The sequence below is a fragment of the Ovis aries genome, chromosome 3 (assembly GCF_016772045.2).
Source record: "Ovis aries strain OAR_USU_Benz2616 breed Rambouillet chromosome 3, ARS-UI_Ramb_v3.0, whole genome shotgun sequence".
Classification (NCBI taxonomy): Eukaryota; Metazoa; Chordata; class Mammalia; order Artiodactyla; family Bovidae; genus Ovis; species Ovis aries.
The window spans coordinates 86,397,493-86,424,954 of record NC_056056.1 but is presented as its reverse complement, the minus strand read 5'-3'; the positions used below and the strand labels follow the sequence as shown (position 1 = coordinate 86,424,954).

The 27,462-nt window shown below is 45.7% G+C and overlaps 1 protein-coding gene across 5 annotated transcripts; it reads right to left on the bottom strand.

Annotated features, from left to right (window-relative positions):
• Nucleotides 1-249: 249 nt before the first annotated feature.
• CDC42EP3 (CDC42 effector protein 3) lies at nucleotides 250-26,266 on the bottom strand. 5 transcript variants are annotated; one of them, XM_012173545.4, is made up of 2 exons: nucleotides 26,130-26,266; nucleotides 250-2,255 (listed from the first exon to the last, which is right to left on the bottom strand). In XM_012173545.4, the coding sequence occupies exon 2, from the start codon at nucleotides 2,027-2,029 to the stop codon at nucleotides 1,265-1,267; it is 765 nt and encodes a 254-aa protein (XP_012028935.1). In that variant the 5' UTR covers nucleotides 2,030-2,255; nucleotides 26,130-26,266; the 3' UTR covers nucleotides 250-1,264. The 5 variants fall into 5 exon arrangements, with proteins under 5 accessions (XP_012028935.1, XP_042102201.1, XP_027822724.1 ...); XM_042246267.2 differs by having other exon boundaries at nucleotides 26,159-26,266; XM_027966923.2 differs by lacking the exon at nucleotides 26,130-26,266 and adding an exon at nucleotides 25,451-25,712.
• Nucleotides 26,267-27,462: the final 1,196 nt, after the last annotated feature.

Below are 27,462 nucleotides of genomic sequence, written 5' to 3'. Positions count from 1 at the left end.
TTTTTGAGAGGTTGGCATCAGTGTTGCCTTAAAAAAAAAAAATCATCTCACATGTTCAGTTTTCTTAAAATTGAAGGGCCTTGTTTCTGGATAATAATCAAAATAATAATTACTGAGTGAGTGGAATACACCTCTTACCTCATTTAAAGCCTTGTGTACACTTTACAGAAGCAATTTTTCCTAGCCCTGGATGTCAGGAAAATATAACTCTTGTCTTATGTTTTTGTTTAGTACTATAACCAAGCAAGCTGATTTTAACATTTACTCTTTATTGTGTTGTATGAAGTACCTATGTAATGCAAGTATGTACTGCACTAAAATACCCATATTTCCAAAGAACATCAGGTGGTATAGCCCACAGTCTCTGCAGAAGCATTGTGAGTAACCTGTGCCTTTACACTTTACAATCCACTGTTGGCTGCTGTGAAAAGTATAATAGATGAAGAAAAAATAATAATAAAGCTAAGTATGAGTACACTTTTCCAAACATACACATACACAGCTTACAATGGAACCCAATGGAAAAAGTCAAATGACCACATTTGATGTAGTATCTATAAAATGCAGACTTTGCAATAAAAAGCCAAAGGCACATAAAAATATATTTTAACTTTAAAAATAACTTAGTTACAGTAATACTTCGCTTGTGTCTTACCAACATGTAGCTGACAGTCAAAATTTCGCAATATAGATATAACATATAGGGATATATAAGAGCTACAAGCAAATCCCCAAAACCCATAATGTTGTTCAAATGTGGAAACAAGAGAAAAGTTTTAACACTGAAGAATTTGCTATGGTGAGCCCAAACCATATAATATAGAAAAGAGTCTAGAAAAAAAGGCGTGGGTGTTAAATAAATTTTGACTTCCTCTTGCTCAGAAAATGCCAGAGTCCTGTAAAGGTCCTTAATGTGACTGGCACAGCCCTTCATAGCTAAGTAATGCCAGTCCTGGCCAAGCCAGATTTCTCACGTGTCTGGAAACAAAAAATGTGAGCTGCACCTCAGCATGGCCCACTGAAAATGGGTTCTGACTCACTTCCTCTCTTTTGCCAGGACAAGTTTGTTTGTTTTTTTTCTTTATACTGTTTTTGCCAACAGGGTATACCAGGTAAAAAAATATTTTGTAGGAAGGTTATTTTAGAAAACCCATCCCATGACAGCAAGTATAGCCAGTGAAGCTCTCCTCTTTGTGGTTAGCTTTCTTCCATTCTGTCTTTTGGTATCTTTTACACCAAAGGAAAAGGGCCCGGCGGTGTCCTATTACTTATTTTTATCCATGACATTCAGCACCTCATCCAGAAAGGAGGGCCCCAGATCAAGCTGCAGGGACAGGAGGGAACCCGTGAGGTCAGAGAGGGACTCCTCTGATTTAGTCTTTTCCTTGACGAGCTCGCACGGGGCGGGATGGTCAAACATGTCCTCCGCTGCCCAGTCGGGGTACTGTTCGGAGAGGCTGGAGGAGTGGCTGTCCCTCCCCTGGCTGGACTGTGATGCAGACCCGCTCGACCCCCACGAGACGTCCCCCTGGTGGACCGTCCCGTTCTCCAACATACTGCTTTTCTCTGGAACCTTCTCCTCCATGACCGGCTCACAGCTAAGCCGGGGCAGCTTTCCTGGCCCAAAGGACTCCTGCTTGGAACTGAATGTCACCGGGGACAACAAGGGCAACATGAGGGCTTGGGACCCTCCGATGGTCGGGAGAGAGATGGCGTTTTTGAGCACCGGTGAGGGTGTTTCTGTGAACATGGAGTCGGAGGTGCTGTTGGCCCGGAAGAACTCATTATGCCCCGGGAACTGGCCCATGTGTGCTTTCTCCTGGTTTCCGGGTAGAAGCTCATAGTTGCCTTGGAGAAAGGAAATATCTCCGAAGACGTCGTGCTGGCCCTCCTTGCCGATGTGGATGGTGTGGCGGAAGTCTCCGAGGGGCGGACTGATCATATCGGGAGACAAGATGTCCCTCAGTTTAAATTTCTTTCCTTTCTTGTTATTGGCAGCTTTCAGGTAGATTGGGGTTTTGGCTGGCATTTTGGAGTTTGAGAATGTCGATTTTGCAAAAGGGAAAGAGGGCCACTTTCTTCACGGATGTTCCAAGTTTCCCAATATCCTTTTGGATAGGTGCTGTCACATCATTTTTCTCAAATAGCTCCAGAAGTGGCTCTGAAACAGGGAAGCTAAGAGGCCTTCCTGGACGCAAGCAGGCCTTTCTGGAGAGCCACTCACATCCTCAACCTCTTCCACAGCAGGGAGAAACCTGGAAGAGAAACCAAAGCAGGTTAAAACTGGCTGCCCCTTCAGGAGTCCCTTGGGCTTCCCTGGTGGCTCAGATAGGAACGAATCTGCCAGCAATGCAGGAGACCTGGGTTCGATCCCTGGGTTGGGAAGATCCTCTGGAGAAGGGAACAGCTACCCACTCCAGTATTGTTGCCTGAAGAATTCCATGGACAGAGGAGCCTGGTGGGCTACAGTCCATGGAGATCACAGTTGGATACAACTTAGTGACTAACACACGCAGGGCTCACATGGGCCTGCCTTTTTTCACAAGAGCTTGTAAATAATGGAGGACTTCAGTTCCCATTTGAAGTCAAACTTTATTATGTTTCCCTCCATTAAGTAGGATTAAAAACTTTAATCCTAACAAGGGTCCACTCATCTTAGTCTTACTTCAGGGTAAAAAAAGAAAAAATGGAGAGAAAGAGATTAAAAAACCCAAACATATGATATTAGCACTTTTAAAACATGGTAATGGACACAAATTTTCTGGATATTTTTAAGCTTTAAGTCCTTTTCCTCTAAGCTGTCAGCACATGACCAGAGTGACTGCAGCTCCTTAAACACAACTGAATTTAAGATATATTTTCTCTTGTGCTTTGATGTTCACACCAGCAAGGCTATTTTGTTTTTGATTGACTTTTATATATAAATAAAATCAATGCAATGCAATGAAGTCTCATAAGGAGCTGGAACTATCGTTTACTAAGTGATAGTAATGCTAGTGTCTAAAAAAATCTCAGTGAAAATGCATTCTTACAGATGAGAAAACTGAGATTTGGGAGTCAACAAAACAAAACAAAACAAAACAGGCTTGCTCAGTAACATACAGTCATTATGGAAGCTGGAGCTGGAATCAACTTGGGGTAGAGAGAATAGGGCTAGCAAAAATTTTAGGATTTGGAGGCATTCTGAAACAGAAGGAGAAGAACAAAACTGCTTCTTTTCAAAGAAAAAAAGTGGGATCCTATATCACTCACAAGTGGTCTTCACTTGTGAGTACTTTTGAAACATTTGCTGGTAAGCTTGTATCCTTTCCCTATATTAGGCAAGGTTCCAAGTAGCCCCAGTGAGTTGCTGTCTAGTGTTGATGCCTTTGTATTAATAGGCGGAACCTGTGACTTGATTCCAAGCAAGGTATTGAGATATCACAACCCTGATTAGGTTACATTATAAAAGATACTATCTCAGCACACTGGAGGGAGACTCCCTTATTGGTTTTGAAAAAATAAGCCACTATACTGAGAGGGCATATGGAAGTGAATTCTGCCATTAACCCGAGGGAACCTGGAAATGGATCTTTCCCCAGCTGAGCCTTGAATCAGACCACAACTCCAGCCCCTAGTTTACAGCCTGATGTAACTATGCATCTAAGCCCTGTCTGCACTCCTGACCTGAAGACACTGGGAGACGATAGATGGGTTAGGACTGTAAGCCACCACGTTTGTAATCTACCACCACATGTGTAGAAAACTCACACACCCTCCCTGCCCATGCTGTATGATAGTTAGAAGTGATGGGCTGCAAGAAGGTTTGGGGGCTCTCATCTTACAGATGAGAACCTCTTCATCTCTTGAAAAGAATCCTTCAAATCTTCAGTCACATCAGCTGACCTGGAGAAGCTAAAACCCTCCCCACTGTGGGAATTCCTGAAATGGCTCTGCTGTGACTTCTTCTACTGGGCTCTCTCCTTATCCACAGAGCAAATAAATAATCCTCCAAGGGTTGGGTTAGATGGTGGCTTGAGGGAAGCTACATTTGCTTTGTAGCAGCTGGAGGCCATCTGCATCTGTTCCATACCCCATATTTCTTTCCTTTCAGCACAAGTTTTAAATTCATCTGCCTATGGCAGGTGGTGAGAACTGTGCTCCAGTACCCTCCAGGAAGTGGCAGGCACACAGGCCTGAGAAGGCAGGGAAGGATGAGCTGGAGAGAACCCCACCCCCACCCCCGCCTCCCGCCCCCCGCCCCTGGCATTGGGAGTGGGGAGGAGGCCGAGGTGGTATGAGGGTTTACACCAGAGCAGGCTACCCTGGAAGCTGCCAGAAAAGACCATACACTCTCTGGAGGAGCCTGGCAGGTCTGCCTTCCCACTTTAGATTCGGAAGGCATGGAGATACTATGTTATGAAAAGAGATGCTTGATACCAAGCAAGTAAATGGAGAACCCAGCACAGGAAGATATGTTTATGGGTCTGTCATTCTCATAGTTTCAACTCTAATTTGGGTCTTGTAATCGTAAGTAAAGGGGAAGCCCTGGGTCTTTCTGCTAAAACATCAGAACACCCTTCCCCTCTAAGTGCACAGCAGCCCAAAGCCCCTGCCATCCTGGGAGGCTGGCACTGCCTCCCTGGGAGGCTAGCACTGCCTCCCTGCCCCTCTGGGCACAATGCAGTGACCACCTGCAGAAGCAGCAGGGGCACTGGGGCCGCAGAAGGTAGAGGGCAGCCCTGAACAACAGCTGCTCACTGGAGCTGTGTCCTCAGCAACACAGCCAGAGCAGCTGCCATGGAAAGATACAGTGTGTCCACCACAACTGCGGGGCAAGCGAGGGCGAGGGCTGGCTGCATGTGGTCAGCTGGGGGGGCAAGCGAGGGCGAGGGCTGGCTGCATGTGGTCAGCTGGTGGAGCCAGGATTATGCAAGGCCAGAACAGGCATAGCATTCATTTCAGATTCTTTAGAAAAATAAAAATATCATGAAGATGCAGCCAGCCTGCTTCTTGGTCACTCTGACTGGATCACTCACATTCACCCTTTACTTGTACAGTGACTGGGGATGTTGGGAGCAAACGTGAGAAAAGGTAAAGAGTACTCCTGCTATACCTGCAAGGCTCAGGGAGGAACGCCCAGTCCTCAGTCCCTGCTTGGCTACGGCCATGGCCCTTCGGCAGAGGCTTGCCTGGTCTGGTAGAAGCTGGATTTTATGTTAGTGGACTGCATGCAAAGATGGGAGAAAAGAACCAAAAAACACAGAAAAAAGTAAGAAAAGAGTTGGTGAGTAGAGGCTAGATAAGCTGCAGGCAGTAGATTCTCCAGAGTGGGAAAAGAGAGGAGATACCTTAAAAGGCGCTTTTCTTTCTTTCTGCAAATATTTACATCAGTTTTACTGCATGACAGGGCTGGAGGCTTGTAGGACTTTGCAAAGAATAATTGGTACTGAATGTCTACTGTGTGCCAGGGTGAGCAGCTCCCCAATTCACTAAAAGTTTGGGTGAAAAAAAGAAAGAAACTTGGTGCAAAAATGTCAGTTTTATAACTTTAGATGAGTTTATGTTTGTGATATGATGCTGGGGAAATATCTGAGTACTCAGACCCATCTGCCTGTTGTATCTGTTATCTTTCCTCTTCCAGCGCAGGGGCAACCATGCTTGATCCCAGGAGAGACCATCCAATATCAAGACTCTGTCCTGACCGCTTGCTCCCCTCCTTTCTCAATGTTCCTGGGCCCGTTGGCTTATCAGTCAGTGGACAGCCATGCCTCAGGCCGACTGCTCAGCATCTTCTCTGCACTCACTAAAGCAGGAAGCAACAAGGCAGTTCTTCATAGCAAACAAAGTATCTGGTCCTGGAGCGGGTATGTGTGTGTCTCCTGGGAACCACCAACACTTCCTATGACAGGAAATGTTTGAGAGTGTCTCACTGTGTCAGGCACTGCTCCAGCCTTTGATGTGTTCTAGGTCACTGACAGGAACCCATGTTAACATCCCCATTTTACTTACAAAGCACTGAGGCACAGGTTGTGCCAGGTGGCATGGCTCCCAGGCACTAAGCCGAGTGGCTAGGCTTATTCCACTTAATTCCAGACATAGAGGTCTTGACACTAAAGGAGCACGCTCCCTGGGAATTCAGTCAGTGATTGAATTCCAAAAGATAAAGGGGGTGCTTTCCAAAACCTGTTTAAGATATAATAATGCCATAACACGCTGGGCTAATAAGAATAGGGAAGCGCACACTGGTCCAGCCCCAGCGAAAGACGGTTATCTATGAAAACTGCGTAACACATGCCTTAGACCACAGAATTCCACTTACGTAGGTTTATCCAATTTATGTATATGGGAAATAAGGAAATAATATTATATACAAAGCTGTCACGCCAGCATAGTTTATAGCAGCCAAGAGTTATAAACAACTGCAAATTTCCTGATGGTCCAGTGGTTAGGGCACAGAGCTTTCCCTGACGAAGGCCTGGGTTCAGTTGCTGGTTGGGGAACAAAGACCCCACCAGCTACACTGTGTAGACAAAATTTTTTAAAAAGGGAAAAATAGAGTTGGAAACAAATTAATTGTCCACGTTTAGAGGACTGATTCTACAAGTTAAGGTACATCCATACAAATGAGTATTACATGGTCTACAAAAGGACAAAGCAGCTCCTGATATGTTGATATAGAAAGAGCTTCAAAGATATGTGTCTTCAAAGTAAAAAAAGATTGGTGCCAAAGTGCACAAATAACATCTGTCCCAGCTTGTGAGTGCCCAAAGGGAGAGAAAGTAGGTGGAAGGGGATAAGGGTAGAGGAGAAACTTTTCACTGTATAGCCTTTCATGATTTTGGATTTTTGAACCAAACAAGTGAATGAGCTATTTAAAACAACAACAACAAAAAAGAAGTAGGGGGCTGTTTCGGGCTCAGACTGCACTTTCCTGCAGGGACAATTTTATACACAGGTCCTGAAAAGTCTACCCAACCTATAAGTTATTGATCGTAATGCAAACATGACTATGGGAAAATGGGCTCAAAAGCCAAAGTCTGTAGGGGAAATGCATGGATCCACGACGACCTCACCAGAAGGCTGAGCCTCATCTTGTCATTGGGACAGAGCACTCCTTTCTGTGTTAATTAGAGCTTCACTAAGAGGTGCCCCTAGTCCATATTTGCAGAATGGAAGAGGTATTAGAAGAGAAGGGTTTTCATCAGAAGGAAACGAGAAGAGGAAAGAGACCCGGACACTGGGGAAAGGGTGGGTGCAGGGTATCTACATGGAAGGCAGCGTGGGAAGGTGGAGGTGCTGGGGCTCAGGGGTATAGCTCCTTGTCTTGAGAGGTGGTGGCCACACAGATGGACAGCTTCTTATAGTGGAATAACACAAAATCCTGTCCCTCCTCTCCACTTCTGAAAAGGAGACTTGGGCTCCAGGAGGTTGACCCACGTGGCAGCAGACAGAGCAAGGGATGAATCAGAGGGAGAGCCTCTGAGTCAGGGGGACACCCAAGAGGAGAAAGTGTGAGAAGAGGAGAGGAGAGGAAGAACTGAACCAGAAGGGCTCATAGGCCTGACTAGAGCTGGAAGGGGAGGCCTCCTGGGTGCTCCATGAGCCAAATGAAAAGCATCAGAACTCTACCGCCATCACTAACTCTCCACACTCAGGGCTCTCCTGCTGGCCAGCTTTTCTGCACTGCTATCATTCCTCCACTCCCACTGTCTTTGAAAGAAGGAAAGGAAGGGAGGAAGGGAGGAAGGACTAGAGAGAGAAAGGAAGGAAAGAAAGAAAATGAGAGAGAAACCAACCATCCTATGTGTAGACCTTTCTCAAAACTCTCCCCTTGACCCTGAAATCTGAACCCTCCAAGATCGCTAATCCCTTTCTCCGGGAGTTTTTGGATCACTGTTTGCTCCTCTACCCCCACCCCCGCCCCCCTCTTCCCCAGATGACAACTTGACATAATATTCATCTGGGAAATTAGATTCCTCTGAAATCAAAGGTTCTAGCTCCTGGGCACTGGAGAGGATAGATATGCCAACGAAAGGTTTCAACTCTTCAGTCAGTTGCCTGTCACTCTCTGTCAAGGTTAGAGAGGGTGTCTGGCAGATGGGTGGGGATGGGTGGGCATGGAGTCCAGCTGCAAGGGCACAGGTCCCCACTCTCAGGAATTTGTGAGAAGCTTAAGGGTTCCAAGACACAAAAGGACTCAAGAGGAAGTTGAAGAAACGGTTTTGATAAGAAAGGCAGAGTGTCAGATGGTCATTCCGATACCAGGCTAGACAATTCCAGTTTCTCACATAGGTGACAGTGTTAATAAGAGAAATCAACACAGCAATAATAATTCTAATAATAATTCTAATAATAATAATAATTCTATGAAGAAAGAAAACTGAAGTGGCCCCCTTTTGCTTCACATCCTTGTCATCTTTTTGGTAAAGAGAATGATGCTAAGAAGACTAAGGCAGGAGGTGGGAGAAAAGCAAAGGGTTATGAAGAAGTTACACCCTGAAAAATCACTCCCTAGATGACCAGAGCTGGCAGTACTGGCAAGTCACAGGGCTCTGAAAAGAACAAAGGGGTTGAGATTTTTTAAAAGTCCATTTATTTTAAGAAAGGAATGTGTGGCTTGTCTGCTAATTGCTTTTAGATTAATTCTTAGGGGAGAGAGAGGGTAAAAAAAAAATTCTTGCATCCTGAACAATAGGTTGTTAATCTAAAACACAAATGCATGAAACAGGGCAGGTGGGGGTGAGGGGTGTGTCTGTGTGTCTGTCCTGAGGGACCTGTGGGCCTTTTCCTTTCTTCGACTTGCGGGAAGTGAGTCTGTGCTGGGCTTCCCCTTTCTTGCTTGTTGTCACATCCGTGAAGGACCCCCCAGCTTCTGCTCACTTCTCGCTCTGTCTCAGTGTAGAATCAGCAGGCCCTTCCTCCCAGCTCCTAGATGCTGCACCGCTGCAACCTCTTGGCCCCAAACAAAAATGCTCAGTTATTCCTCATTTGTGCCTGAATCCACAGTCCCAGGGAAGGATGCTAACTCAGCCAGGAACCTGCTACCCCTTCCCCACCCACCACTGCCTTTGGGGTATTTCTCTCCGCTGCTAACACAGGGAAACACAAGGGAGAGAATGCCCTGGAAAAGTGTATTTCACCCTGGGCTCCACACTTGAAAGGGATAAGGGTGACTTGGAACATGTTTCCACATGTTCCCAGGAGTCCAATCGGGAGACGACAGGACTCAGGACACGTGAGAAGGTAGAGTGGAGAAGCTTGAAGAAAACTCAAATACAGAGGGAACAGGAATCCTTAGGGATCTGAAGGATTCATTGAACTGTAATGGAAAAGGGATTAACTTGTTATGAGAGGCCCTAGGGATACAAAGGCAGAAGCTAAAGGGAAACAGATTTTGGTTCCTCTAAGGGAGAACCCAGGGTTCTGGAAAGATGGAATGGGTTGCCATGGTGGCAGGGGGCAGTGTACTGAGCACGTGCCAAGGCTTCACAGAAGCAGCCTTGGCTGGGAGCCTGCGATGTGCCCAGCGGGTGGGGTCTCATCCCTGTTCATTCTGAGTCTCCTACAAGGGAAAACCATCGCTGCTCACTTCCTTATGGCCCCATTTCACACTAACCTATTAAAAAAAAGCACTCACAGACTTCCTGGAAGACTTTCCATTTGAAGATGGCAGTTATTACTAACATAGGGATGACAACCTCCTGTATCAGAAATACTAAAGTATCACTACAACGAGGGCCTCTGTAGGAGCGCTTCCCCGGACCAAAGTGAAGTCGCTCAGTCGTGTCCGACTCTTTGCGACCCCGTGGACTGTAGCCCACCAGGCTCCTTCATCCATGGGATTCTCCAGGCAAGAATACTGGAGTGGGTTGCCATTTCCTTCTCCAGGGGATCTTCCCAACCCAGGGATCGAACCCAGGTCTCCGGCATTGCAGGCAGACACTTTAACATCTGAACCACAAGGGACCAAAGAATTTTAAAATTGGAGGAAAGAAAAAAGGATACTATTAGAGATTCAACATTGAACTTACATGAAAACCTGAGACAGAAGTAAATGTAACCGGAGAATACCCTGGTAAATGGCATCCTGGAGGGATGCTTTCCATATTTTTAGTCTGTTTTACTCCACCCACAAGAAGATAAGAAGATGCCATTTTTATTTTTAGATTCTTTTCCTCTCCCCATATTATCTGAACCTGAGGACATGGCTATATGCTGCAAGGCTATAAGATGCCATTAGCTCAGTTCCTAGCCGCCTGGCTCTCATGCAAATGAACTTATAGCCAGACTGAGCAGACAGCATTTTATAGACCCACTCAGAAAGTCTATGCTACATCTCAACCCTCAATTATTTATAAATGGACTTCTCCTTTATGATTCAGCTACAGCTTGTATTTATTTTTCTTTTACAACTTCGATTATACAGAGGCCCACAAATACCATATGGGAGACTCACCACTAATGTGCGTACACTCCTCACGTTTATAGGATCTAATTGTACTATATGAAAGGGTTTTTAGAAGCAAAATTGGGAGACAGAACATCCACCTAAAAGTACTGACCCTGCACTTTAGAAGAGAGGCCATTACGCCCTTTCTCCCTATTAAAATGAGTTATTGGGGAGGACTTGAGGCAGACCTGGATCCCCGGCAGTTATAACGAGAGAGGGGAAGGGTCTAGCTCATTTATCATGGCTAGTTTTACAGGGGACTCAGCCTCAGGGCTGGTCACAAGGACCAAGGCAGACGCTCTAGCTGGTGGATATGAAGCAAATGGAAAGATTCCCATCAGTTGCTTCCATGCTTCTAGAACGAATGGATCTGAGTTGGTTTGTGAAGCTGCAAGGACAAAATCAATACAGGTTGAGAACCTCACTCTTAAGTGTTCAGCAATGTTCAGCTAGGAACTGGCTCTGTAGACTCAGCTCAAGTTAAGTAACTAGTAAAGCTGCTCACCAAAAAACAAAACAAAACGAAACCCCAAACCACTAATATTAAAGTCAGCAATTACTCTATGAAAACTCCAGAAATAGGAATATCAAATGTTCCAAACAGGTTTGACAAGTGTCCAGAAATTCACACTGTGATCATTTCACTCATACTACATAAGTCATGGTTCTCTTCATCCTGTCTTCATAGCACATCCTCTAAGTTAGGTCCCTTGACTACCTTGACTATTTCCCTAATGGGGTGAGGGGACAGATAGGGATTTCCATGCTACCCTCCCATCCTGCTAGGGCCCTTGACAATCATCCACAGTCACTGGATGGACTGAAACTTGGCTTCTCTGCATCACACCAGCAGTGGGTATATTTGGAGCCTGGCAGTGGCCAGTGCATGCCATACCCACTTCCACTGCAAACTCCTCTCTGTTATTTGTACATAAATATCTGTACACAAATATTTGTTGAATGCATGAATGAATATCCCTTTTGAGAAGGGTTAGAGCTTTTCTGTGAGCGTGAGCTGGGTCTTAATTCATTCCTTTTTCTCTCCCACAACACGTGACACACAAGTAAAATAATGAAGAAATGTTATTTAAATCCCTAAGCCCTGCTAGGCCTTCCATGATGAGAGATAGTTGCTTTGTGCTTAGGAACCATTCCCCCGTCCAAGTCTGCAAGAAAGCGTAACATGTGAAATGCTGAGTCCTCTGAAGATTGTACACGTGAACAGCAATGGCTCAAGCGCATGCTGTGGGCCAGGCAGGTGAGTATTAGAACACACTTCTTAGGAACCAGGGTTAGATCAGATCTGTGTCTTAGGCCCATCACCCAAAACGTGGAGGAGCTAGGATTTCAGCCATGGCTGAACTCCACAGTCCGTGCTTCTAACCGCCGCTGACTCGAAAACTAACGTGAGGACCTCCAAGGAAATGGGTTGAGAATGGGAATGGCTGTTCCAGGCCATCTGTCCTGCAGTCCAGCAGCACTAAGGGGAAATGATACACTATGATCTCAACATCAACAAGAGTCAGAGATAATAATCTGACCTTGTCATTAACTAACATGAGTAAAATGGTCCCAGACACCAGCCTCCCCAACTCACTAGGGATCTTCACTCTTTTTGTCCTTGTCAAAGAGAATCTCAAATGGGATTTGACTTCATGTGAAAGAAACACCAAAATATTAAAATTTTGAGGTAATAAAAACCCCCTGAGTCTCCAGGAGAAAAACAAATATCCTGTTCTGAGAAAAAAACATTAAGTACCATTAATTTTTTTTTCCCAGAGGAAACACGTGCATCACGGCTGTGCACCGGGGGGCCCTGTACACCCACAGGCTTTCATCGGGACAATGGTTCCCTTCCCTTGCTATTGACACTTCACTTCCCTCTTGACTTTCTGAAACCAAGAACCCTGTGTTTCTTACATGAATTGTCCTCCCACCTCCTTACCATCAACCACTATTCATAACATCCTCCAAGACCCGCTTCAGTCACTTCCTTCCTGCAGGAATTCTCGAACTCACCTCACGCAATCTAGGCTCATTACTGCCTTACTTGGAGGTTTTCTCAGGGCTCCTAGAGAGCTGATATTTGCTTTCTTTCCTGTTCCCGGATTTTACGATTTTTTACCTGCTATCTCCTGGTAAGTAGTAAGCGCCATAATAAGGTAGGCAAAAGTGGTATTAAAAAAAAGTGCTGCCATGATAACAATCTCCTCTTGATGTTGGATCACTTACAGAGCCTCCTCTTGGGCTGTGAACCCAGGAGGCCCTTATAACTTATTGAATAAGCACTTTAAGTTTTCCCTATGGCCAGCCCTTGGATCAAGGGTCTGCAAATTATGACAGGTGAGTCAAATCCAGCCCTATACCTGTTTTTGCAAATAGAGCTTTATTGGAACAACACCAGTGCTCCTTCTTTTATGTATTATCTTCAGTTCAGTTGAAGGTGATTCTGTGCCCCCCACCCCTGGACATTTGGCAGCATCTAGACGTATTTGTAGAGGTGGTGGTGCTCCTGGCATTTTTGTGAACAGAAGTCAGAATCACTGTACAATGCACAGGACAGCCCCCCATAACAAAACATTATCTGCCCCCAATTCTCTGTAGCGCTGAGGTTTGGAAACCCTGGAAGAGCTGTTTTCCAATGACAAGGTCAGAGCTGAGTAGTGTGACAGACTCTATGTGTCTGATGCTTTATGGGAAAAGCTGGAACCCAAGCCTTAGACGTTGGCATTTTCACAGGGTTGGACAGTGGTTGTCCATCCCCCAACTCTGAACAGTCCCCTTGCAATCACACCCCTGTCCTCGGCTTCAACCACCACCTCTAATGCTAACTTCCAAATTGGAGTCTTCAGCCCACACATGCCTTAGTCTAGACCAGTGAAACTCAAAGTGGGTCTGTGCACCAGGGTCAGTCCATGATGAGATATGGAAAGAAACTGAAAGAGAGCTTGTAGAAACTTTCTCACATAATCAAGCATGCAGATCAGTAGATTTTTCTCACTGGTCAGACTCTGGGCATGTTTGAGAGGATGTATCATCAGGTTTGCACGGAAGCTGTGTATGGTCCAAGCAGCTACTCGATGTGGCTATCAGTGTACAATGGACTGGAAATTGAAATAAACAAAATGTTAAAAGTCACTGGTCCTTCACAGAAAGAAGCCCTGGACTTTTCTCCTCTAGTCTTTCAGACTTTACTTTGCTTCCCTCAGGTACTTCCTGTTTAACTTATCCCTGATGGAATATGCCATCTCTCCTCCTCTTGTTGGCCCTCAGCTTTCACCTCCTATACTTTTCCCTTTTGGTAAGCAGCAGGAAGTCACCGAGATCCAGAACCCAGTTGTCACCCAGGATTCCTCTCCATGCCTCGTTCTCATTAAGTCTATTCTCTTACTTTGTCCATCCTCTTTACTTCTAGCCCTTGAGATCTCTCTCCTAAACAAGGGCACTGGCCTCCCTACCTGTCTCACTGTCATCAACCTCATCTCCTCCCACTTTATCTTTCAGTATCTATCAGAATGAGGCATCTAGAATGCTCCCTTAACCTTGGGTGGCAAACCTACCCTTAAAGCCTAGAGATAAGATAGCTGGAGAGGCCCACTTTTGCAAACTCACCCAACCCTGCAGCTACAAGTCCAGCCAGAGCCCATGGTCCACACTATCTTGTTTATACCTCAACCTACCAGCCGTCATTGGGCTTCCCTCACAGCTCAGTTGGTAAAGAGTCTGCCTGCAATGCAGGACCCCCAGGTTCTATTCCTGGGTCGGGAAGATCCCCTGGAGAAAGGAAACAGCAACCCACTTCCGTATTCTTGCCTGGAGAATTCCATAGGCAGAGGAGCCTGACAGGCTACAGTCCATGGGCTCACAAGAAGAGTCAGACGTGACTTAGCAACTCAACTACCCCACCAGCTCTCGTACTATACTGCAGTTACTACTGTCTGCTCCACAAGGCTGCCTTCTCCTGTGGGGAGAACTATAATTCATAGCTGGTCCTGAACAAATGTTTGTTGAATGAACAAATGAGAAAGCTTGAGATTGTCCTGACTTCTTTCCTCTTTAACCCTACCTGTCTTACTGAAAATGCAAGCTGAGTCTTTCTGTGACTCCTACAAGAAAGAGAGAAAACCACGGAGCAAGGAGCTGTCATCTATTTTCTTGTGGGAGTTTCTTTCATTTCTCCTTTCTCTATCCATGCAGGGTAAGAATTTAACAGCTTATCAATGCAAGCCACAGTTAATTCTACAGGCTCATACAAGATCTTTGGGATTAAGGCAAAGAATATTTGTTGACATGATGTTTCAAAAGGAAATGACTTCCATCCACCACTACCATGTGCAAACAGAGAGACAGGCAAGACTCTAGAAAAATGTGACAATACATTTCCCAGGAATGCAGACTGACTAGTTACACTTAAGTCAATCTTACAGAATGAGGCCCAGGAGAAACAATGGGCTTGCATGCTGACCTCTCCTTTCAAAATGAAATGGATTAAAGGGGAACTTGGATTTTTTAAAAGACCTTGCTCCTTGGAAGAAAAGTTATGACCAACCTAGACAGCATATTACAAAGCAGAGACATTACTTTGCCAACAAAGGTCCGTCTAGTCAAAGCTATGGTTTTTCCAGTAATCATGTATGGATGTGAGAGCTGGACCATAAAGAAAGCTGAACACTGAAGAACTGATGCTTTTGAACTGTGGTGTTGGAGAAGATTCTTGAGAGTCCCTTCGATTGCAAGGAGATCCAACCAGTCCATCCTAAAGGAAATCAACCCTGAATATTCATTGAAAGGACTGATGCTGAAACTGAAACTCTAATACTTTGGCTACCTGATGCAAAGAACTGACTCAACTGAAAAGACCCTGATGCTGGAAAAGATTGAAGGTGGGAGAAGGGGATGACAGAGGATGAGATGGTTAGATGGCATCACCGACTCAATGGGCATGTGTTTGAGTAGACTCTGGGAGTTGGTGATGGACAGGGAGGCGTGGCAGGCTGCCATCCATGGGGTCGCAGAGTCAGACACAACTAAGCCACTGAACTGAACTGGATTTTTTAGCCCAATATATGTAGGGGAACCTGTGAGAAGCTCTAATGCATATTCTATAGAAAAGGATTGTTTTGAATATTAAGGTGTCACTAGCACAGATCATGTACTTAAAAAAAATATCATTAAATGAATGAACACATGGGCAAGCAAAATGGTAGAAAGAACTCTCGCTGCTATTCTAGGCCTTAGGGGCGGAAAGAAACTTTGAGCTAAAGCTATAGAATCCTTATAAAATGCCAGACCATACAGGGGCCAGTTACCTCCTGTGTAAATGGGGATAGTCACCCCAAACCCATCTATCTCTCGTGATTATAAGAGCTAAATATGAGAATCTTTTTAATTGACAATCTTCATAGAGTGTTATGCAAGCACAAAGCATCTTCATCTCTAATGAAAAACCAGAACATCTACTGAAATGCAATACGAAGGAGCGGAACCATTCTAATTGCCCAAATAATCAGTCCATTTTCTCCTTAAATGTTGTCTGCAGCAGTCACCAATGTATGATTGCAGATGGGGCTAAAATGGTTTGTGTCTGCCCTGTGCACAAGCTCCACAATTGGAAAGGATTCTTATTTCAAGCGTTGTTGTTGTTGAGTTGCTAAGGCGTGTCCAACTCTTTGCAACCCCATGGACTGCAGCATAACAGGCTTCCCTGTCCTTCACCATCTCCTGGGGTTTGCTCAAACTCATGTCCACTGAGTCAGTGATGCCATCCAACCATCTCATCCTCTGTCATCCCCTTCTCCTCTTGCCCTCAATCTTTCCCAGCATCAGGATATTTTCCATTGTGTTGGCTTGTCCCATGAGGTGGCCACAGTATTGGAGTTTCAGCTTCAGCATCAGTCTTTCCAATGAGTATTCAGGGTTGATTTCCTTTAGGATTGATTGGTTGGATCTCCTTGCAGTCCAAGTGACTCTCAAGAATTTTCTTTAGCACCACAATTTGAAAGCATCAATTCTTCAGTGCTCAGCCTTCTTTAAGGTCCAACTCTCACAACCATACATGACTACTGGAAAAACCATAGCTTTGACTAGATGGAGCTTTGTGGGCAAAGTGATATCTCTGCTTTTCAATACACTGCCTAGGCTTGTCATCACTTTTCTGCCAAGGAACAAGTTGTCTTTTAATTTCAGCTTAATTAGAGAGTAATTCTGTCAACAGGACAGGAAGCGAACTTCTATGCATACACATGTATCCTTTATCTCCATGTGCAACTCTTCCAGCCTTGAGAACAAGTGGGACTCCTTTGAGTTAGGAAAATTACTGCCACTTATTGGTCAGATAAGGAAAAATTTAAGGGCATAAAGTTATTTTCTTTAAATATTTGGTGAGCTATCAGGTGAGAGGAAACCAGTACCATCCCTTGAAAAGAATTAGGTGTGTGATTAGGGTTCAAGGAGAGGGCAGGTGGGGCTGGATAGGAGAAGTCTAACCAACTTGAGTCAATCAGCTTGAAGAATGAGAGAGGCCCATCAGGGGAAGTTTTCCAGCTGAGTCCAGAGACTGGTAACAATTCCAGAGGGGAGGGAGAAGGAGAGCATTCCTGCACTGAGAGAGGAGTTAGTGGAGATGCCTACGAGTCTCATTTCAAGCAGCAGCCCCTGGTATGTGCGTGTAGGCTTCATATATACACAGATAGGTGTCAGAATCATAGATCTGTGTTTGAAGTTTATTTATACTTAATAAAGAATGTTAGAGTTCTGTGATTCTGTATGTTTGCAGAAACATCTAGCTTCTAGGGAATTTTAAGAAAAACATGTCTTTTTTTTTTTTTTTTAATGAAGACTATCCTTAGAATTAAAATACTTTTTACTAGCTTGTAGCATTTTCATTATCTCTTCTCCTCTTTCCTCACATTAAGTTAAGGGTACAAGGCAATGCCAGTGCCTTTCTCTGTAAGCCTCAGCTTGCGCATCTGTGGAGTGGAGCTAGTGAGAGAGACAAACACATAACATGCTTGACAAAGTCCTGTGAAGCAATGAACTTACAATCCATGGGAGATATAGTTATTGTTATTAATTATCCCCAAACCTAGAGCTGCATAAGGAACAAGACGAGCTGAAAGTTCACCATCAGAATTTTTTCCCAACTTTACTCGGGACCTGTCTACCCAAACTGATTGTTTTAAATAATGTGAAACCTGAAATGGTCTGGTTTCGAGTATAGTCATCCCCCAGTATCTGTCCAGTGTTAGTTTTAGGATATCCCATGGATACCAAAATCCAGATGTTCAAGCCTCTTATGTAAAATGGCATAGTATTTGCATCTAACCTGTGCACAGCCTCCCCATACCCTTTAAGTCATCTCTAGATACTTATGCCCAACACAATGTCAGTAGTTGCTAGCACATGGCAAATTCAGGTTTGCTTTTGGAACTTTTATTTCCCCCCAAAAGTTTTTGATCTGTGGTTGGTTGAGTCCACAGATGCAGAACCTACAGATACAGAGAGCCAACTGTCTAAATTCCTCATTCTGAGAAAAAACTGGAATCGGGAAGACATCACTGCTCTATGCTTCCCTTGTGGCTCATCTGGTAAAGAATCTGCCTGCAATGCAGGAGACCTGGGTTTGATCCCTGGGTTGGGATGATCCCCTGGAAAAGGGAAAGGCTACCCACTCCAATATTCTGACCTGGAGAATAGTCCATGGGGTCGCAAAGAGTTGGACATGACTGAGCAACTTTCCCTTTGACTGCTCCATTGCCCATCCTGCCCCTGAGACAGAGAGCTCAGTGGGCTGGCAGGGGGGTCTACCTGCCCTGTCAGTTGAGCCCACAGCTTAAGGGCTTCTTTAAGAGGAATACAGAACAAAATCCACTCATGAATGCAACTTCTACTAAACTTATATATGGCCCAAAATCAACCCTCATTTGGAAGACATTTCGCTCTGAAGTCATCAGAGGGCAGGAAAAGAGTTTCCAGTTTGGCGCTATGCCGTGCACAGCAGGACATGTGGCTTGAGCTGATTCATTCAGTGAGCAGCAGGCCTTGGAGAGAGCCTTTCACTTGCCTCATCCAGTTCCTGGCTAGTGACTCACCTTCTGAAACATTCTTTCAACAACAAACATCTACTGAGGACCTACTGAGTGCCAGGCAGTACCCCAAAAACTGAGGCTACAGTGACAATGTGCTCACAGAGAGGACATCCCAGCGTGGAGATAGATGATCGGTAAGCACACCAATGATGAATGGCTGATGTAGGCATGGCTGAGCAGTCTAGGTGGGCATAACCCTCATCCTTCCACCCCTGGGGCTGCCCGGACTGTGCTCTGAGTGGACACATGGTACCGAGCTACTGCAATCATACCCGGGCACGAGAAAGCTTCCATGCAGGTTGCAACGGCCCGGCCAAGAAGACTTTGAGGAAGTTCTGGTGGTGGCCTGAATTTCAAAAGTACCTTGGATGGGCTAGAGGTGCTTCCTTGGAATTTGAACATTTGGTAGCCTAGGAAGAAATTATTTTACCATGGTCAGACTTAAGGTGGGTACTGAAAAGGATTTCTGGCTTGGCAACCTCTAAGAGAAAATAACATGAGTAGGACTAGATTCTTCCTTTTTTCATTAACTCCTAGTATAAAAGAGATGAGTGCCAAGCTGAACTAGGTTCAGTCCCTACTTTTATGAAGCCAATATTCTAGGTGGTCACAAGGATCAATAAATGAAAATTTAAACATAGTGAGTGTTAAAATAGGAAAAGGTATAAGACACTATGGAAAATGCCTAAGGTACAAGGGGGCGGGGGGGGGAACAGCAATAGGATCACAGCTGTTTAGAGCCAGGAGAGCACTTGGAGAATTTCAATGGCTTCCTCTACATCCCTTCCTTTCTACATCTTCACAGACATCACTCACCCAGAGATGGGCAAGGTTCTGCCTTGCAACACAGCTGGCCAGTCAAGGGCTTAGAACCTCATCTGCTGTGCTAAAGACCAATGGTATGTGTCTTTTTAAAAAGTTTAAAAAGTTAAGTATATAAAAAAGGGAAAGAATTCACATATATTCTGAAATGGCAAAGCCACATTTCACCAAAAAATGTCTTTGCTTGTTTAAAAAGTTGTGTGTAGCATAAATGATTATAATGGTTTTGAACAGAAAAGCTCTTTTTCAACTAAACACACAGTCATCTATCACTGGCATGATGTGTCTACAAATATGACCTTCAGGTTGTCATCAGAATGTGCCGGATTCCCAAATGTGTAAGCTGTCTAAATAGAGGCCTGACTTTGAAGTTCTCTGCCTTCCACGCTGGCTCAGGCTGCTCTGCACTGGGTCTGTTTTTCAACACAGGGTTTTACATGATTAGTATAATAGTAAGATTGCTATGCTCATAGATGTCGCTAATCCTGGCTCACTGGATTTTAGAAGCTAGAGATGATCTGAAATGCTCCAGTACCAAATGTCTCATCTTAGAGCTGAGAATAAGACCCTGAAAGGTCACAGTTCCACTTTGGTCAGAGGTATGATCAGAATCTATGCTTTCTGATCTCCAATCCCTCTGTGATTGTCTCCATTTAGTTCTGCATGAGTCTTATCAAATAGCAGAATGGCATCTTCTAGAGTGTTCTGGTGGCTCTGTTCCTGTACCCCTGAACAGGCTGGAGGGCAGGTTGCAGCGTGTGGCTTCTGCCTCTGGCTTCATGGTTCCCAGAATGTTTCCTGTTAGACTAGTTCTGCCAGCTGCTCTCTGGGCAAAATGATTTGATAGATACCTCCTCCCTGTGGAGATCCACTGCACACAGTGACATTAAATGCTCTGAAAAGTCCTGCACAGAGGGACCTCTATCAGACTGGTTTCCCAAAGAACCACTTTTTGATCCTATTCATGTCTCAGAGTTCACGTGATGTAGTATTGTATAGTAACCCACTCTAGTATTCTTGCCCGGAGAATTCCATGGACTGAGGAGCCTGCCAGGTTACAGTCAATGGGGTCGCAAAGAGTCAGACACAACTGAGCGATCAACACTTTCACTTTTTCTTTTTTCAGTGCTGAATGAGCTAACTGCAGGTGTGTGACCTCTGTAACAGTTTAGCGAAGAATCAAAGGCTAGAAGGTTAATGATGACTTTCTCAAATGTACAAATAAAACTCAAATCACTGAAAATCCAGGTTTTAAAACATTTTTAATTTGAGATTCTAGGATTCTATTAATTCATGACTTGATCAAGCAAATACTAATTTGAACTCACCAGCCCTTAAACTCACTACTCATTTGTTCTCTTGGTTATTCAGAAATAGCAGACTTTTTAATATCAATATGATTTGTATTATAACACTGTATGCTTTGATTAAAAAAAATTGCTCCTCCACCAGAGGTACTGTCAAACTCCGTCCTTCACCATGAGACTGGTGAAACTTGGCACTCAAGAAGTGCATCAAGGCCAGAGAAGGCATTTTTTTTTTTTCCTAAAGGAAAGAACATGCCTGCCTGCTGCTGTAGAGGCATCAGTATTTGGCTACTGATATTATTTATTCTGGTCTGTGGGATCCATTTTGATTTGTAACCCTGAGAGGATGGGGCAGAAGATGGGAAGAAAATGGAGGCAGACAGCCCTAAGGCTACTGCCCTTGGTATTGAGACAACCTGGATTATTTCAAGCCAAGACATCCTTTCCAGAACCCCTACTTCAGTCTGAGCAGCCTCCCAGCTAATCACAAACCCACAGTACCAGAGGCATTGGAGGCCAGGCAGTCTCCTTGGGTTATCCGGGGCACCTCTCTAGGTTTCAAAGGCCTCCTTGCTCTATCTTTCACACCAGAAGCTTATCTGGCAGAGTCTGGGTCATGTGCAGAACTTAGAACTGGAATGAGGCCCAACTTCCTCTAAGAACAGAGCCTTCCTACCCACCTTACTGGTGGCTCCTGCCTTTTGCTTTAGCTCCCCTTAGAGCAACATCATTATGAAATGTGTATTAAATGTCCATTGAGTGCCAGGGACTGAGGGGTCAGGCACCATGGCTGTGGTCACTAGTCTCAAGGAGGTGACCGTCCGGCTCACTTACTGGACCCCGCAATCCCTGACCCTCCAGAACTTTAACAAGCATGTTTGCCGCACACTAAACTCCAGTTCATGTTTGGGTCCCAAAATTCCTAGTAAAACTCTTTGTAAACTAAACCGCTCAGGTTACTGCTAGTAGTAGTTTGAAGCTGGATCCACTGCAGGTGACTATTGACTATACAATGAGATTCAACCGTCTCCAATAAATAAAGCGATTCAGGGACTTCCTTGGTGGTCCAGTGGCCCAGGCTTCTAATGCAGGGGGCCTGAGTTTGATCCCTGGTCAGGTAACTAGATGCTACATGCAGAGAGGATGATCACACGTGCCACAATTAAGATCCAGTGCAGCCAATTAAATAAATAAAAATATTTTAAAAAATAATAAAAATATGATTCATATGGTGTTCCCAAAGGCTGGCAATCACTGTCATCTTTCGTGGGGCAGTGGTACAGTGTGCTGCAAAGTGAGTTCTCTGCCAGAGGCTAAAAAACCCTTATAACAGAGTCAGATTTAACACTTCTCTGGCCTTTCTCTGGTGGTGAGGGTGAGGTATTCATTTAGGGCAAGGTCCAACAGGTCTGAGTTCAAACCTGATTCTGCTCCTTACTCAGTGGTGTGACCTTGGACAAGTTACCAAACCTTTCTGAATCTGTGTTTTCATCTGGAAAATAACAATATTATCCACCTCAAAGAGCAGTTGTGAATATTAAATGAGACCAGTATTAAGCACCTAGGGAAACAATAAAAACAGTAATGAAAGCATCAACTTTTTATTGTGTCTTCTCTGCACCTGGCATGCTCTGAGTGCTATTTAACTTATGTAATTCTCAGAGTAGTACTATCTGCATTTTGCAATCAATAAACTGAGGTATACCAGCTAAGTCCCAGGGCCAAGATATGAACCCAGACAGCCTGCCTCAGAGGCTCTTAACCTCAAAGTTTTTTCTCCCATCTCCTTAAGCAGGAGATGCTGATCTTTGTGGAAAATTAGCCATTTATTCATGCACATACTGTGTCGCTAAATTGCATAAACCTGTTTAGGTATGTTCCTTATTGTGTAATTTGGGCTTCCCTTGTGCCTCAACTGGTAAAGAATCTGCCTGCAATGCGAGAGACCTGGGTTTGATCCCTGGGTTGGGAAGCTACCCTGGAGAAGCGAACAGCTACACACTCCAGTATTCTGGCCTAGAGAATTCCATGGACTGTATAGTCCATGGGGTCGGAAAGAGTCTGACATGACTGCACGACTTTCACTTATTATGTAATTTGGGGCAAGTTATAGAAGACATCTGTCCTCAGTTGCCACAGCTGTAAAATGGGGATAGTAACAGTGCTTTCCTCATAGGTTATTAGAAATAAATGAGTTAATCAAGGTAAAAGGATAAGAACAGGGCTTGGCACTCTCTGGCAGGCTCCATGTAGGAAGTAGCTTATAAATTCACTGACAGTGTGATACATTAGAATTCTTTGGCTTTGAAGCTTGGTAAAGATTTTGAGGCTGGCTCCATCTAGTAGTTTCAAATGACTATACTGCCCTTGCTCTCTGGCAAACATACTGGATTTAAAAAACAAGTTTAAGTTCTTAATCCATCAATGAATAAACAGGTCAGCAGGATTCTGATTAGAAAGAAATTAGGCCAGGCCTAAACAAATCAGACTGAAAGCAAAAATTGTAATAATATTAAAAAAAAAAATCAGAGCAGTCTTCCTGGAGTTGTTTCAGGTTATAAACTGAAGTCCACCCATTGGATAAATGTTATGGCTACTGGGCAAAGAGCTCGCGAAAAATTTATGGCCTGGTAAAAAAAAATCTCTGGGTGATGTAGGTTAAAACAACTTTATTCCCAATACTGTTGAATATCATGAATTTTAGAAAGGAAAAAGGGCAGCTTTTGTGAACATGTTGGACATAAAACACCACTTTAAAGCAAAAGCTGGAGGGCAGATAGGACAAACCAGCTCATATGAATAGTTCTGCGATGATTTTTATGGCTTTACATTTATTCATCTTGCCACGTTTAAATTTACAATAAAAGCAAAAAAAAAGTGCAACACTCATTACTCTAGCTGTCTTTACATGTTCCATTGAGATACAAAACAGGATTTCACTACTCAGATTTTAAGGGAATAGGGAGCTCATCTTATTTCATGTCTGTAGCTGCTGCTGCCACAGCACCATGTTCCAATCATGAAATTCATAACGTAAATCTCTTGCAGATGATAACCACTGGAAAACAGAAATGGCCATGGATCCAGAAAGGCTTCCAAATTCCCCCCCAAAGTTCTTATCTGTGAGCTCAGAGGCTGGTGCTGAGTGTTTTATTCAATGAGTGAGGCCTGTTGGGAAACCTACATGCTTTAGGAGACTTAATGAAGAAATTTGAACCGTTCCTTGGTTCTCTATTAGTCTTTATTTCTTATTTCACATTTGACAATACCAAACACTTCACAACTGCCCTAATTTATTTCAGAGTGTTTACATCTAATCTGAAAACATACCTGTGTAGCTTATTCTTAATTGTCAACATGAGCTCTTACAAATTTCAGCGGGTATCAAAAAGAGGATCTCTGGAACTGTCCAGAAAAGAAGTTGCATTTCCTGCTCCTTAGATGAAAGATCTTTTAGAGGTTAGAAGACTACAGGAGTCTTTTAAATTGACTTTAGGAATACCCCTGGGGCATCCTCAGGCCTTCACCATGAGCCTTTGTCTCCCAGTGCTTCCCAAGGAAGTCCCCAAGAAAGGCTTTGCTATTCAAATTGGGACATCTGCTGCTCTCCAGATTCGTGTTCTTTTTTTGAAAGGCAGCACCCCCAAGAAACTCTAGGATATTATGAAGCCTAAGAGTGGGGGGTTGGGGAGGAAATCTTTGTCTCCCTAACATTCACCAGTTCCCTCCCCTTAGCCAGCACCTCCCTCACCACCGCCCCCTACACCCTCAGCACGCCTCAGCAGCGACTCCCCCAAATACACCAGCTCTGGAAAAGATTCATGTTGCAATACCCTCCTGACATTCCTATTCCCGCCCTCATTTTAATTCACTCACTTTTTTTTTTTTTTTAAACAAAATGTAATTACTTGACTGTCAGCCTGGGCTGCACTCTGGGGCTTTTACTCCTTTCAACACAGCTGCGCTCCCGGCTTTGATGCTGCGGTCCACGCAGCTTGCCCCAGCCACAGCCTGGCTCTCTGTAATGTAACATTCAAGTGCATATTTATTTTTAAACTGACCTCTCGGGCTGTACAGTATAAAGGTCCTGCCAAAAAATATGCTACTCTCTATTTATAAGATGAAACACATGCCTCCCGAAGTCGAGAGGGGGATGGAGCATAATAATTCATAACGAAAAAATGACTGGCCAGATCCATTCGTCCTCAAGTGTCTGATACTTGCCTGTGTCAAGACAGTTTCAAGGAGAAGGGGAAAAAATCTTGAAAACACTTCAGTTGTTCAGAAACCACCGTAAAAAAAACACCAAACTGCCAGATCTGCATGTTGGCGCCTCAGCCACAACGCCCCTCAAGTGTAGAGAGGGCACCAAACGGGTATTGCCACGGCAAATCTGAGCCGTGCGCCCTTGTGCGGCCCTGATGCCAATCCACTGTGGGAGGGGAGCGGCAGCCATGTGCGGCTTGTTCTCAGACGGAAAAATGCAATACGCGCCCCGAATGGCTGTCAATAGCTCGGAGGGTGCAGTGTAGCCGCGCAGCCTCACCCTGAAAAGTGGTAGGCACAAAAGGTGAACCTCTGCGTCCCGGTCGTGCCGCGTGTATCACCCCCCCCCACCTCCCAGTTTGCTTTATGCCCCCTCCGGTCCTTTGGACACCAGCTGAAAGGTGATGCCCTAGGTAATCCCCGCTCCCTGTGCTTTACCAAACCTAGCAGCCACGCACGCCGGAAGCCGCCACGGCCGCCGGTGAGACAGACTCACAGACGCACAGAGAAGCAGCCGTGGGCAGGCAGCAACTCACCAGCGGCGCCAAGGATCCCAGCCGCTGACCCAGGGACCAGGCGCCCGCAACCGACACCTCCCGAGGGCGCACGCAGTCCCTGCCCGCCACGCGCAGATCCAACCCGGTCGGCCGGCTCGGCGCCCGCTCACAGCATTATCCGCTCCGAGATGGCGTGAAGGCGCCCAGGGCCGGGGTCTCTAGGCTCGCCCCCAGTTCGGGCCCCACGGCTGCGCTCCCCGCCCTGTCGGGCAACAGTCGGAGGGAAGGTGCGAGCTACACTGAGCGTGCAGCCGCAGGACTCCCGGACTGAACCTGCGAAGGGCGGGGAGGCGCGGGGCGGGGCCGGCAGCGCGCGGGGCGGGCCAGGGCGGGCCGGCGGGCGCGCCGCAGGGCGCGGGCTGCCGGCCGACCCACCCAGCCAGGGTACCTGCGCCCCGGCCCGGAGCGGGCGGACTGGGTTCACCCGCTGCGGGGCCTGCGGGCCCCCGGAGGACAATGGGCGTTCATTGTTACGGCCCCAGCGCCACCCCCAGGCATGTGGCTTCTCTGCGAGAGGCTGCGTTCAGCTCCCTCCGCACAAAGAAAGGACTCTGGACGCTCGGTTCAAAGAGGGACCTGGAATGCAAGTTCCAGGTGCCCCTAAACAAAGGGACTCATCCCGCACCCCAGACACCTGTACTAAACCTCGTGCGCCCACCTCTTTCCGTCCCAACGACCCGATCTAACCCGGCAAGGCTCCGGCGCGGCGGGCGGGGACTCTGGCGGAGGAGAAGCCACTTGACCGCGCCGTCCCCGTCGGGCCGCGGGCCCCCGGGCCACTCGACGCCCGGGTTTGGGAGGAGGGTCGTGTTCTGTCAGTTTCCAGCCTGATCCCCTTGGAGCTGCCGCCAAAACCCGGAGAGTGGATTTGGCAATTGGAGACGCCAGGGGCTGCTGGCTGAGCAGGGGCACACGAACTGCCGACGCTGCAGGTTTTTCCAGTCCAGGGGGAGGCGTTTCCTCTCCCGCGGGGACCCTAAAAGAGATCTGCCCAAAGCTGGGGCAAGCGAGTGGCAGCTGCCAGGGACAAGCGACTGGGCGCTAGCGGCGTGGCGGCGGCCCAGGAGCGTAAAATTCCGCCCTGGGCGGCACCTGCGCCCTCCAGTCATTCCGGCCACAGCCGCTGCGCGCCCCGCCCCTCCGCCCGGAGGCCGAAAGTGGACCGGGTTAATTAATTTTCTTAATCCGTCTCCTTCTCTTCCTACTCCAGCAGTCAGCCTGGGGAATGAGTAGGCGACAGGAAAGGGCGGTGTTTTCCGGTTGTAAGGCCCCAGCCCGCACGTTCTGCCTGGGGAGGGGACTGGAACCCAGGAGAGCCTGGCACTCTGGGCCTGGCCCCGGCCCCCGGGGCTCTCAGACTGAATGGAAATCCTGGCACAGAGCGCGATCCTCCAGGGGACCTTGACTTTCCGGTGTGGTATCAGCTTCAGGTCATCACCGCAAGGTCCCTGGGTCTGTCTGAACCTTAGAGGATGCACGTTAAGCTTTACTTGGTAAACCTCGGCTGAAGTTAAGGTGAAGTGAAAAGGAACAGACACAACTATTCTGGAAAGCAAAATACTTGGGTGGAGTGTTAAAAGCCTCAAAGAAAATAACAGTTGGCAGGTCAAATGGCCATGAAGTTGGAAGTCAAATACAAAACTCAGCTGAAGTGATGTTAGAAATCTGACAAGCCAAATAGTCCACGAAGATAAGAGACACAGCATCGCTTCCTTTCTTCAAACGACAACTGCTTCGAAGTTTCCTTTGGCAGATACCTGAATTTTGCTCCAGATTCTTGAAAGTTTTACTAGGCGTTCATATTTCAAACTATATGTTCCCTTTGGCACTAACATATATATTTTATGTATGAATTTATTGAAGAATATTAAATGTTACTGGCCTACTTAGATAAAGGTATTTTATAAATATTTATACATAGCTCTTATTGCACATGGTATTTTTATAAGTACAAATAATATGTATATATTTATTAAATACCACATGAAAAA

Excerpts from the sequence above, each read along its gene's own strand:
- CDC42EP3 (XM_012173545.4), bottom strand. The coding sequence starts at position 2,029 with ATGCCAGCCAAAACCCCAATCTACCTGAAAGCTGCCAATAACAAGAAA.